General features: G+C 39.8%; 1 protein-coding gene across 1 annotated transcript in view; it reads left to right on the top strand.

The window, feature by feature from the left end:
- The window catches only part of LOC147710452 (ficolin-1-like), a 241,282-nt gene that overhangs the window by 198,771 nt on the left and 28,873 nt on the right, over positions 1-13,638 (top strand). The window contains exons 7-8 of the mRNA XM_086921138.1: positions 334-463; positions 9,532-9,666. Coding sequence (XP_086777264.1) covers positions 334-463; positions 9,532-9,666 — 265 coding nt within the window. The remainder of the gene's footprint in view (positions 1-333; positions 464-9,531; positions 9,667-13,638) is intronic.

The following is a 13,638-nucleotide window of genomic DNA, read 5'->3' as shown; positions in this document are numbered from 1 at the left end:
ATTGTGATTAGGAGAACGGAAACACTCAGAAGCTGACAAATAATATAATGATATAAACTCACTAGAATTAAAATTGTAAGCCAAGTAATCTAACAAAAACAGGAGAAGGAGAAATATATGGAAATAACAAAAACACGCAGGCACTGAACGCAAAGGTGAGTCAAGGCACCTTCCGCTTATGAAGTAACTTAAAAAATTGAAGAGCAAACCATAACTTAAATTAGACACTTTAAAAAACCAGCTCAAATAGGTAGAATTAGCAGTTGTTCAGAAAAAGGGATCCTAACAATGGAATATTTAGTTATTGCTTGTATTGTTCTCGATGTTTACCAGGTGTTCCAGAGACGCTGGGATGGCTCTGTAGATTTCTTTCGGGACTGGAATACATACAAGAGAGGCTTTGGCAGCCAAATGACAGAGTTCTGGTTGGGCAACGACAATCTTCACTACCTAACAGCAAATGGTAATATATTATTCACATGTTTTGTGTTTGAATCAAATTTTCTCACCTAATATTGACACCTTATTAAAGAATATAATTTTCCCGGAGTGTGGGGGTTGAAAATGATGCATGGCAAGAGAACAGAAATCTGGATACCAAGGAAACTACTACTTAGAGATCACAAGAAACATAACGTAGCTCAGAAGAGTATACATCAAGAAAGCCCGAAAGAAAAGGTGAAAATTGATTATACCAGATTCAGGACCAACCATTGCAATTTCCGTAATTGAGAGCCATCAGAAGATCTGCTAGGAGGTGTGAGAAAAGTGAAGGTCTTGTAGGGCAACTCACTAGGGCATGTATTTCAAAAACTAACATTATGACATGCAACGTAATTGTGGTAATAGAACTTAGAAAAACAGTGCGTTATCAGAAGAAAAGTGGAATGACTAGTTAGATCTTTATCTAAAGAGATAGACATGAAGACTCAATCTAATATGGATCCCGGTAACACTATGAAACATAACATCTACAAGAACCATGATATGTAAATTAAACTTTAAGGTACCAGTATTAGAATCACCAGGTGCCTATCGGCAACACAAACTTCCAAGCCAGTTTCAGCGCTAGCCTGGCTGATGAAGGGTGTTACCCAGAAACCGGTCCCAGGATGCTTTTTAACGGTTCAGGGAAGACCTGGCTTGGCAGTTCTGGCTGGACTGTTCCCATGAGGCACAGGGTCAAGACCGATTTGCATATAGCTGGGTCTGAACTGAGGTGGCAAAGTGAACTAAAAAACGATGATGGATTCAACCCAGATCTGTGACTGGGGGTGAGTCTCTAAAAAGTTTCAGCGCTCCGTCCATCATCTCCTTGTGTTTGCTTTGTTCACCCTTAGTTGGCAGGGTATGCCCAGACGAGGGCCCCTTGGTCACTTTGCCACTCGATTCAAGCTAGCCTAGCTAATAAAGGGTGTTACCCTTAAACTGTTCCCAGGATGCTTGTTTCCGGTTCAGGGAAGACCTGGCTTGGCAGTTCAGGCTGGACTGTTCCCATGAGGCACAGGGTCAAGACTGATTTGCATATAGCTGGGTCTGAACTGAAGTGGCGAAGTGAGATAAATAACGATGATGGATTCAACCCAAATCAAAGACTCGGGATCAACCCAGATTTGTGACTGGGGGTGAGTGACTGAAAAGTTTCAGCGCTCTGTCCACCATCTCCTTGTGTTTGCTTTGAAATATAAGCCAGCTATAATTGGACCGTTAGACAAATGCATCTTTTGAAGCTTTCCCGGTAACCAAACAAACTATTAATGGGAGAATCATAAAAATGTTTTCAAAACCTGAATGAAGATTATTCTGAAGTCAAGACTAGGATACACCATGGGATATGTAAGACAAGAAAGTGAGCCCAGAAACGCATTAACGGACATAATGAACCAATAGAATCTAACTTGGTCACAGTGTTACTCAAACATTTGTAAACAAAAATGCCAATGATGAACAAATTGAAATAATGTCACCAACTTAAGAGAGAAATGAGTGCATCAGAGTATAACTGACAGCAGAAACAATGTCCATAAATAATTTGACAAGACGTCTCTATATTTGGTGTTCTTACTGTAAATAATAGATAAGCATACAAAATTGGTGTGGACTTTGTCAGCTTAGACCACAGGTGTGGTCACACTGCAGTAGCTGCACTGGTGCAATAATTGTTATTGTGTGGCAACCTGTCTGACTGAAGTACCACTAGTGGCAGGGCTCACAAACAGATTGCATACATCTTCAGTGGCCCCAAAAAGAAAATGTGTGATAAGAAAATAGATGAAGTGGAAAATGGGCATTAATAAAGGTGAATATACAAAATAAACCCACAGGCCTATTTTCTATGACTGGGGAGTTTGGTGAAGCTAAACATCTTCCCTAAAAAGTATTTTGAGGATTAGGGAAATTGTCCTTTTCTATTATTTTTCTGTTTATTGAATTGTTTTCCTTGATAATAACATGATGGTACAATTAGAGAAAAACACCAAATTATATGCATCTGACTACACTAATTTTGGGCCTGATTACTAGTTTGTTGGTCCTCCTGTCAGCCCGCTACTGACACGCTGACATGAGGAGCAGCAAGCCCATAGTGCACCCGCCCGGATTACGAATATAATCTAGATTGGGCGGGCAGTGCTGCGGAGGTCTAACAGAGGCAGTCTGTTTGGCTCAAAGGAAAGCCTAACAAGCAGACCGCCACTGTGAGTTGGCCGACTACACATTACTGCATGGTGTTGCATGCACCATGTCATGCATGCCATATCATGCAGGAACTGGGATAGCATTCCATGGGGCATAACATGTGCCCTTCTGCATGCACCCCCAGACCCAGTAGCAGCAACAGGCCCTGTTAGGGTCCTCTCAGATGCTTGTCCATCAACCTTTTCATGGCGGGAACACTGCCATGAAAAAAGTGGCAGAGAAGCAACTCGTAATATGCTCTGCAGTGCACATTACTGACCCAGACCGCCGCACAGTGGGATCCTAAATGCCAGATCCCAGGAAAGGTGGTGGTCCTGTGGCAGTCCAACTACCACATTCAGAATACTAAGGGTGGGCCTGCAGTGGTGGAGGTGGTTGGACCGCCACTGCAATAACGGTGGTCCTCTGGACCGCCGTACTCTTAATTAGGCCCTTAGTCTCCTCTATCTGTGGAAAGAGCCATTTCTATGGTGGGTGAAAATGGAAAACTTATTTATCTCTATTACCAAGTCACTGATACAGATCTTTACTCTCGTTGCTGCACAAAAAACACCTAGTTAAACAGTACAGATTTTCATGAGGAGCTAATTTTTATTTAAAATATAAACAAATATTGTTATTTTTTCTTCTCTACTAGTTTTATGTATAGTGAAATCATTACTAACGGAAAAAATTAGATTTGCTCAAAGAAAGTAGACTAGCAGAAGGCAATCTAGAAGAAAGATTAGGTCAAGTTTTAGATATTGAAAGGACGAGGATGTGTGGAGTAGATAAGTCCTCTGTATGTCATGTGAGTTCTAAAATGTTTTGCATTTCTCAAGTCTATACAGAGTAAAGATGGTAAATTTAGTGCCCTGAAGTTTAAAGGTCCATTATAATGATTATTGTGATTCTGCCCATATACATAATAATCCACTAACAAGAATAGATAGTACTCAAATAGTCACAGAGGAAGAAGAATTAGCAAAAGTCATAGAGGAAGAGAGGGGGTCCGTCCGTGTTCAGTCATAGTCTCCACTATTGTTCCACATTAGACCTTAGGTATTGAATGTGTTGGAACCACTTTTCAATAGTATTTTAGAAGGAGTAGTGCTCTCTTCATTGTGCGATGTGCTATATTTCAGAAAGGAAACCACATGGGTCCCTGTAGCTACTGTGTCCTCCCATTGTTAAACATGGTGAGGAATATTTTAGTAGGCCCTGGTTATTAGGTATTTCGTAAATATTTAGAGAAATAAAGGATCCACAACTGATTATCAGTGGAATTTAAGACCATGACCTCTGATGTTTCTATTCAATTATGAAATACTTGATATTGACAGGAGAAATGCTGTTTTTGATCATTATTAATTAAAAGGTGGTTGGAGGGATTAAGGAAGAGGATCAGAGCTCAATGACCCTTTCAGATTATGTCCCAGACATATGCACATTCACTTAGCTTGAGCACTGGGGAGAAGCATAACATTAAAGGTGTGTTGTATCTGAATGGTGCCCTGTCAAAAAATCATATAGTTCTACAAGATGTGCATCTGTATATTAAAAATATAAATCTACTATAGATAATGGAGATGTGAGCACAGATAGACCCTTAGGTCGGTGCTATGGGGGTACCTCATTTCTGATGTGGTGTGCCTGAAAGTGTGGTGGGAGACCTTACTGCGAAATTATTGTAGTCAAACTGAAATACTTATGGTAGACAGGGCAAATTACCTTTAGCAAGATTAGACAAATGCTTCTTGGTGGGGGGTTGAGGAGAAGAAAAGAAGACCCATCACTAACATATTTCGAGCAAAATAAGACCACAGTTTATTAAAAGAGATTAACAGTCCTGATGATTCCATGTTTAGTAGAACTCAGATTGCTTCAGTGGGTCCACAAGGCAAAAAGGCTACTGGGCCATAGCCATGTGGGCTGAGGTCATTTGTCTCTGACATCCTGAGGCCCATCCTAATATGATTTTGCAGGCTGGACTAAGTACAATCACTTCAGCACTTGGCACTCAGTGGCAGTGTTGGCTAACAGTTACAAGAATCCTACATAGGTTAGTATTGGGTACAACAGGCTCAATAGTCAACAGAATCCCAACAGCACAATAATGTGGTTGGCCAGCCCAATACTTTTCCCATAAAAAAGAACAGCATTGTATTACATGATAATACAATACCACACACTAAAGCAAGAATTGTCAAATACCTGGGTTACGGGCTTGTGGACAATAATTCCTACGTAAAACTGTCCCTGCTCTTCACTCTGTCTCCTTCCACCATTTTCTATAGAGTTGATTTAGTGTTTTTACGGGTGCAGCGCTTTGTCCCCTGGCTCCCAGTCATTGATAGAAATAGCATTCAATCTCTTACCCTTGTTCCAGTGCTGTGGTAGACCTAGTGTTGGCCTCCAACTCTTCATTTCGTGTTCCTCCCTCACTAGAAAGTAAGTGCAAATGGCTTATCCACTCCCATCTTCTTAGAGGTAACGACAGCTGTCTTCAGAAGGCGGCCCTCTTCTGGGTGCACAACATCTGCAGCAGTTGGGCCCTTAGGTCACAGGTGCATCTCCTCCTTCTGGATGGGTGGGTCTTGGGGGCCAGTCGCTCAGGCACCTCCCTGGAATGGTGCGTCTATTTAATCCTCTTCCAGGTGCAGGTCCAGGGTGAATAACTGGGTCACTGCAAGGGGCTTCTGGGAAGCACTGGCTGGATCTGGTTGGGCACATTTGGGGATAGCTCCACCGGCAGCTACACAGTCGCTTCAGCATACTAGCAAGTTCCTCGAAGTAGCAGCTTAATTTCTTGTGTGACAGTCCCCACAGTTGATGAGTGGCGATATTAGCCACAATCACAGTACCTTTAGCACATGTGGGATGAGTGCCATGGCAACACAGGTTTCTTCTCTCACCTCATTTACCACCACAAGTGGGCAAGTGCCAGGGCCAAAATGATGACTCACTCCAGGCACTTAAGCCGGGGCGACAGATCAGGTTGTTCACTTCATCATCAGCACCTATCACACAAGTGTACACAGACAAGGGCCACAGTGACATGGCTGTGTTAACAGATGGATCTGTTCTGGCACACTTTGGAAGTGCTATAAATCCTCTGTGACGGGCTTTGAGTAAGGAGTACATCAGCCATGCTCTTCAAGAGTCATGAGAACAAACCCCTGGCACCAGAGTCAACTGCTCTTGCCTACAGAGTAGTGAGCTTTAAATTCTAGAATGATTTGCTCTTTTCCCTTCTGACGACCCAGACTGTTCTGGCATTCCAAAGACAAGGAAATTAGTGCTTCCCTCCCGATCAGATTGTAGGTGATATCCAATCATATCCATGAAGTTCGCTTTCAGGCTAACACAAGGTCTGATTCAGCAGTAGTTTTCTGGGTACTCTGTTAAGCACTTCCTTCATGATCGAAGAAAAATTGGAACAGGAATAACGAGAAGGTCAATAGCTCCAACATTTACTCATGAATGGAAGACAGGTAATGGGTATTCACTGTTTATCCTTGCAGAACCATTTTAGGTTTGATGTCCTATTATTTGTTCATTTCATGCTGTCTTCTAGACTCGGCCTTTGTCTTGAGCAAGTTTGTGATCCAGTGGAAAGCCAGGGACAAACACCTCACCAACAAAATAAAAATTCAATGGGACCATATACACAATGAGATTTCCTGGCTGTTTCGCTGGGGGTCAAGTTTTATAACTCACTTTGATCTTGATTAGTTAACTCACTGGAGATTCAGTATTATGCCCGAAAAAAGAATTCAATGTCAAACTAATCTTCACAGATCAACACTCTTCCTTTGGTCGATGAACCATTAGTTGAGTAGTTGATGGTGATATGAACAAATTAACTAACTGATTAGTTGATGGTGATATGAACAAATTAACTAACTGAACTTACAGATCTTAGTGAAATAACCACAGACACTGGGTAAGATTAAAAAAAGTGTATCTAAATCTCAGTCATAAAATGAATGCTCATTAATATAAATTCACAGTGAAAACACCATAACATTTTCATGGGAGAGAAAATTAATTTAGCAATGCATTTCAATTCACAGACTCGTTCAAAAATCAATGCATTTAAGAGTGGATAGAAGAGACAGAAAGCATAATAAATCATACATTTGTAAAGGTATGCAAATTTGTGACAGAATAATAGTTCCCCAAAGGTGATTACGGAAACCCAACTCTCTGGCCAAAAATGGCTGCTGGTGGTCTTCTCATTAAGACTCAGGAGGCAAAGGCTATAGGACAGTCTCAGGACAGGGTAATACTTACTAAACTTCTCTACAGACCCGACGCACCGGGGCGCATCCCTTACTTATACTCGCTCCCTCCTCGATACTCTTCTAGAATCTTCCATCTAATCGTGTCTTTCAGAGGTGAATTTTCCAAGTCAGTTCTCTCTTTTCTCAGCAGCAGTAATTGTTGCCTCTCTCTCTTGCACTTGTGCTTGCCTCGCCTCGATTACATGCATGACATGACAACTCTTAAAATTTAAGTCACTCTGGTTATAGTCTTCCTAGCTGCATGTCCCACCCTCAAAAGTTACAAATCTTGATGAAATACGAACTCTGATTGGACAGGGACAGGGGAGTTGTCATAACCTCATGCTGACATGTTTACTTAATAAACTCTTTTCTTTTAACAAACCCATCCCCTTTAGCTCATTTAATATTCTGTCTCACTTCCTTTTATGTTTATGTTTATATGTTTGTATAGCGCTCGATTGCCATAGCGTCTTGGCCCTGTGGTGTGTATGCAGAAGGCAACGCACTGTATTAACCGAGAAACTATGCAGAGGTGAACAGCCATGTTTTCAGACCCTTCCTAAACAGCTGCAGGTTGGGTTGAAACTTCAGGGCCAAAGGCATTTTATTCCTTTGCCACACATTGTGATACAGCCCTTCCACCCCATCTTGCCCGTTTGGTCTTTATGATCCTAATAAGACCTAGATTAGCAGATCTAAATAGCGCGCAGAGGAATATATGGTGGGAAGTATTCAAATGTCCTCAGCACCGCCACCATATATTGCTCAATGCACGAGGTATTGGGACTTAAATTCCACACGCTGTTTAACAGGAAGCTAGTGTAATGATTTAGTTCCTGTTGAAGTTGGCTGTCCTCTGGGTATAGGCATAAGTAGCCTCGCTGCTGCGTTCTGTAAGGATTGCAGTTTTCTGATTTGGGCCTTATCGATTCCCAAAAATAGGGCATTATAGTAGTGTAACTTGGAGAGGAAGAGTGCAACCATGACCGTATTTTGTAACTCTTGAGAAATGAATGGAAAGATTTTTCTCAACGTTTTTAGCAGCAAAAAGCAGGAAGAGGTGAGCCTGTTTACCTGGGCAGCAAAGTTCATGTATTTAATGTTTCAATTCAAAATATATTTCAATACAGTTCCACAGTCGCAAAGAAGTTTCACACGGCGGCTGCCCTTGGCTCTTGGCAGCCTGTCAGTGACTCAGTTATCAGGTCACATCACTATTACACTGCCCATGTCTAGCTCGCCTCCATTTTCATCACCATCTTTTTCTTTGTATGCCACAGGAGGCCCAAATGTACACTATTAATAAAGGAATCATAAACAAATGTTAATTTCTCAAATATGTGATTTTCACTGTTTACCACCCACTTCAACTCTATCCTATTTTATTTCTACTTCATTAAGCAAAAGCATTATCAGCGACAGCTCTCTTGAAATTCAGGCAAGCATATGCCAGACAAGTGGTGTCTCAAGACCTAATGTTAGTAATTTCTACGCATGCGTGAGAGTTTTCCCTCACAAAACGGGTTAGTCAAGTTACTATATACTTAGTCCTAATTCACACACGCGCAAAAGAATTTGACTCCAACCGTACACCAAATGGCAAACTTCAAGAAGACTAATCAGCAGCGCTCTGCATACAAGGGCCTAATCAAATTCCTACGGGGAAGGCTGTCTCCTCCTTCCCCTCCCCATATCAGTGTCTAGGTACCCATCCTCCAGTCTGAGGAATATCAGTTATACATTTCCCACTTTTGCACATGGGCAGGGCATGGATTTCAAAAGTTGATTTTATAGGCCAATGCCACTCTAGAACACTCAGGCAATTATTCGGTCTCCACCAAGATTACCACACTAAACATACAAATTTCCACACACTTGGGATCTCAGCCATAGGATCCAAGTTTATTGGTAGCAGCAAATCTGTACATGCTGGCCCGTAGGCCTTCACGGTAGGATTTCTAAAAACCATGGGATCCTGTGAACATGCATAAATCCATGACAGTGACTGTAGTCCTCTGCCACGAGGAAGAGAACACTTGGTGCACCCCTTAATGTCCAGGACATGGCTAGGACCATACAATTTATTAAAGGCCAGCCTAGGTCATCATATACTCATTAGATCAGGAGTGCGGCTGGGGGTTAAAGCCCAAAAACTGGGATACCAGATATTCCCAGTTTGGCGCTGGGCATGGTAAATGCACACCTTGCACTTGTATTCTCGTCCGAAAAGTGTGTAATCAGAGAAAACAAGCCAATCCTGTTTGAGGTATTAATTAACCTCACTACTGAAATTCATTTTAGCTAAATATTAAGAGTGAAGATAACAAAAGCAAGGACTTCAGAGTTGGCCCAAAACCAAGAACAAGAAAGTGTTAGTCTACATTGGCTGGCTTGATTAACTGTAGCTTTATGCAACAACTATTTGTACATAAAACCTTATCAGGTACCTAACCTACTATTTTTTTTATCTTACAATAGAAAATTAATTCCTTTTGAGAGATGAACGAGGTAGAGGTGTGAGTCTATTCAGTTTTATTTATTGAATATTCTTCTTGTGTTTTAACAGGGAATTATGAGCTCCGCATTGATCTTCATGATTTTGAAAAAAAACACCATTTTGCTACATACAGCTCCTTCAAAATCGGCAGTGAGTCTGAAAAGTATAAACTAACACTTGGGACGTTTACCGCGGGCAATGCAGGTAAGCAGATCTGTAATCAATAGCTGGCAAATTAGATAAAAAAATCAAACAACTCTGAAAACCACCTCATTCTCACAACCAATATCTACCAACTAAATGTACATTAAGGGAAGAGCAGTGGTCATTTAGAGTTTTGTGACTGCAGACCATCATGCAAAAACAGTATATTAATATATATATATATATATATATATATATATATATATATATATATATATATATATATATATATATATATATATATATATATATATATATATATATATATATATATATATATATATATATATATATATATATATATATATATATATATATATATGACATGCTAAGGCAAGAAATCTATTTATTATATCTTCAACTGGAGTCTGTGCCCTTGCTTGGCCCGCTGTGGTCGTTCTTTGGGATCCTGGATATATATATATATATATATATATATATATATATATATATATATATATATATATATATAGATATATATAGAGATATATATATTTATTTTTTCTCCAACGTCGCTTCAAGAAGTTGCTTGACCACAACAAAAGAGACGATGATGGACCAGGTATTGTGCCAATCCAATTTTCTTTTATTTAATCGTGACCAGCCAGCCCACCATAACGCGCTTCAACCCCTATCGGGTCTTGCTATATATATATATATATATATATATATATATATATATATATATATATATATATATATATATATATATATATATATATGTATATATAATATATATATACATACACACATGTGTGCATGTATATATGTATAGATATAGGTGACATTTGTGCTAAGATATTTTCTTGCACAATATGATTTTTGTTAGCATTTTGACATAAAGCCAATGTTAGCATTACAGTTGTCAACTATAAGGCATACCTGTGCCACTTTGTATCCACGTGAGATGCTTTATTTAATAGCCTATGAAGTGGGCAGTATTGTGGTGAAATGAAAATACCATAACTATGCTACCTTTACAATCATAGATAATATATGATATTGCAAACAGTCTGCTATGATAAATCATTGTATATATATATATGATGTTTCTTCCTGCCCTTTCGTTGTGGAAAGAGCACATGTGGATAGGCTTCAGCATGGCTGCCCCTTGACATTCTTTATTGCTATGCCAATCATTTGTATAAACCTCATCATGAGGCAAAATAATCAATGCCCTGAGCTGGACTTTTAGAATGCACTGATCTGACTCTTTAGTTGGGAGCTGTTTAAGAGTGGAACACCTAAGCAATGTGTATGGAGTGCGTGGCAAAAGATCTCGTAGTAGCTTTTCTGGGTTTTGTAGTAATAATGACAGGAGACATCAGGACAGTAGAGTTAAGCTTATTACTACTAAAAGAGCTACACAGTAGCAGAGGGCGAACATGTAAGAACCGCTACACTGCTTACACAGGTACTGCTGCAGTTCAACTGTCAACACAATTCACTCTACATTCCACCAGTGTTAACATCATAACATTCTAACACAGTATGCACAGTTCTAAGATTTCAAAGCAATTAAACTCTCAAATGAATGTATAAAGTACAACACATTTTCCCTTTTTCACAAAAAAATCAAAAGGAACACGAATTACAGGCACAAACCCCAAAACAAAACAAGGAAACATATTGCAATACACTAACTATAACTACTTAAAAAATAGAAAATCCACAAAAAAAGTGACTTAACACTAATGCCCACATGCATCAAGCACTTTTACATTCGCAAACGGTGCGATTCCTTAAAAAGTTTGCGAATGCAAAAGTGCTTTTTCAGATGCATCATCATTTCTGAATGGAATTCGCTGATTTTGCGACTTTCCAGAATGCGAATGCATTGAAGGAATCGCAAATTTGCGATTCCTTAAATGCAATGCATCATTCAGAAATGAAATTGCGAGAACAAGGTTTGGAAGTGCAAATTACCACGAGGTTGAACCTCGTGGTAAATTGCGAAAAATGTTTAAAATGTACTAATTTACATTTTAAACGATGTCATGTTACAGACACACATGTCCTTAGGACATGTGTGTGTGAAACATCCATTTCAAATTACATTTCGGGGGTGCAGGGGGGGGTCCTTTGGACCCCCCCCTGCACCCATGAAATTTTCTAAGTGCCATTCGCAATTTCCATTGATTCCTATGGGCCTTTTGGCCCATAGGAATCAATGGGAATTGCGAATTCGCAATTTTGAAGTCACAAAATATTTGCGAGTCGGTAAAAATTGCGAATTTTACCGAATCGGAAATATTTTGCACTTTCCATGATGCATCCCGTTTTGCGAATCCATATTTGCGATTCGGTAAAATTCGCAAATTTGGAAACGCAAAACGGGAGTTTGATGCATGTGGGCATAAATCCTGTGCAAAACCTGATTGGGCTAATTATAGGTATGGAACTCTTATGTCTAAAAGACATTTGCGACTGACCACTAACACTGTGATATAAATTCACTGCACCTTGTACTACCATGTTGACAAAGTAATGCGATTCTGCACAATGATCAGGTGTGTAAACAATCTTGACAACTTTTGCCAGATTCCATAAATGGCCATGACTGACTTTCATTGCATTCCCACAAATGTTCTCTACTCTGAAAGGAACACTGAATTTACTTTCTCTTTTTGCAAATAAACAGCAAGTTGTAAGCGAACCGAATATTCACAATGACTTTCTTTACGCTTTTCATTTGTCAGACCAACTTTTCTGTTTGACTTTATTTTGCACAACATTCTTCTTTACCAATTCAAACAATTTCTGCACATTCAATTCACTTGTAATCCATTTTAACATTCACACAGGAGGAAAACTGGTATTAGCTTTTCTAAGGAGTTCAAACTGAAACTCTTTATTAGTTGAATGAGGTGTGGTGCAGTAAGTCCACAGCATGCTATGCCACCAAAAGGAATAACTTATGCATGTATTGGTAAGTGAGGCTCCAAGCTGTTCCTCATGAGCATTGTTCATGATGTTATTCCTTAAAACATGTGGAGGAGTACATTGTTTCTGACCTCAACACCATACCATCTTCAGCAGAACGTGCATCGCTTGCTTTGTAATATGGCTGGACTAGTGGTGAAAGTACCTTCCCTCTGGGCCACCCAGTTTGACCATTTCAATGATTTGATGTAAAACCTGGTCTTTACACATAGCTTCTTATCAATCTGCTTCTGAGCAAACCTTAAGCTCAGGTATATCTAATAAAGCCACTAGAGAATCTTCTTCATCCATATCTATCAAATCTGACAACTTCGCATTCATATCATGGTCATCCTCAGAAGTACAGGGGAAACTGGAAAGAAATCTGTTCTACTGTTCCTACCACCAGGAATGTGAACAATATCGAGGTAAACTTGCATCAATTTAGTTGACCGCCTAAGAATATGGTGGAGCACAGCACTTGCAATCCCCTTCCCCTACTGAGAATGCTATCTAAAGGCTTATGAACCATTAATAATTTAAAACGCGTTTCCCAGACTTATGCATAAAACCTATCCATGGCCCAAAAACACCCCAACAACTCATTTTCGATGAAAGACTATTGCAATTCTGCTTCACGAAGAACCCCAGTTACAAACACTATTGTATGCCCGATATTTCTATCTTTCTGGGTATGCATTGTTCTCAGACCGACCTGACTAGCATCAACAGTGATGCAAATAAGCAGATTTAGATAAAAAGCTTTGAGAGTCTCACTTTGGCCGAATGTACTTTTATTATGCTGAAAGACGAGCTCACACTCATTGCTTCAAACAAATCTACTCACTTTTCTACAATTAACCCTTTCCTTATGCAAGGGAGGAAGAGCCCCCACAATGGAGTCTACTAAACCAGGTCTAGGTTAAAGCCCATCATTGGAAATAACATGTTCAAGATATTCCCTTTCACTGCAGTGATACGTGCGTTTCTCTTGTCTCAACACTAAATCATGATCCCTGAAAATGTTCAACACCTTTTGAAGTACAGCAT

Source organism: Lissotriton vulgaris, chromosome 5 (assembly GCF_964263255.1).
Source record: "Lissotriton vulgaris chromosome 5, aLisVul1.2, whole genome shotgun sequence".
Lineage (NCBI taxonomy): Eukaryota > Metazoa > Chordata > Amphibia > Caudata > Salamandridae > Lissotriton > Lissotriton vulgaris.
This window is presented reverse-complemented; position numbering and strand designations above follow the sequence as displayed.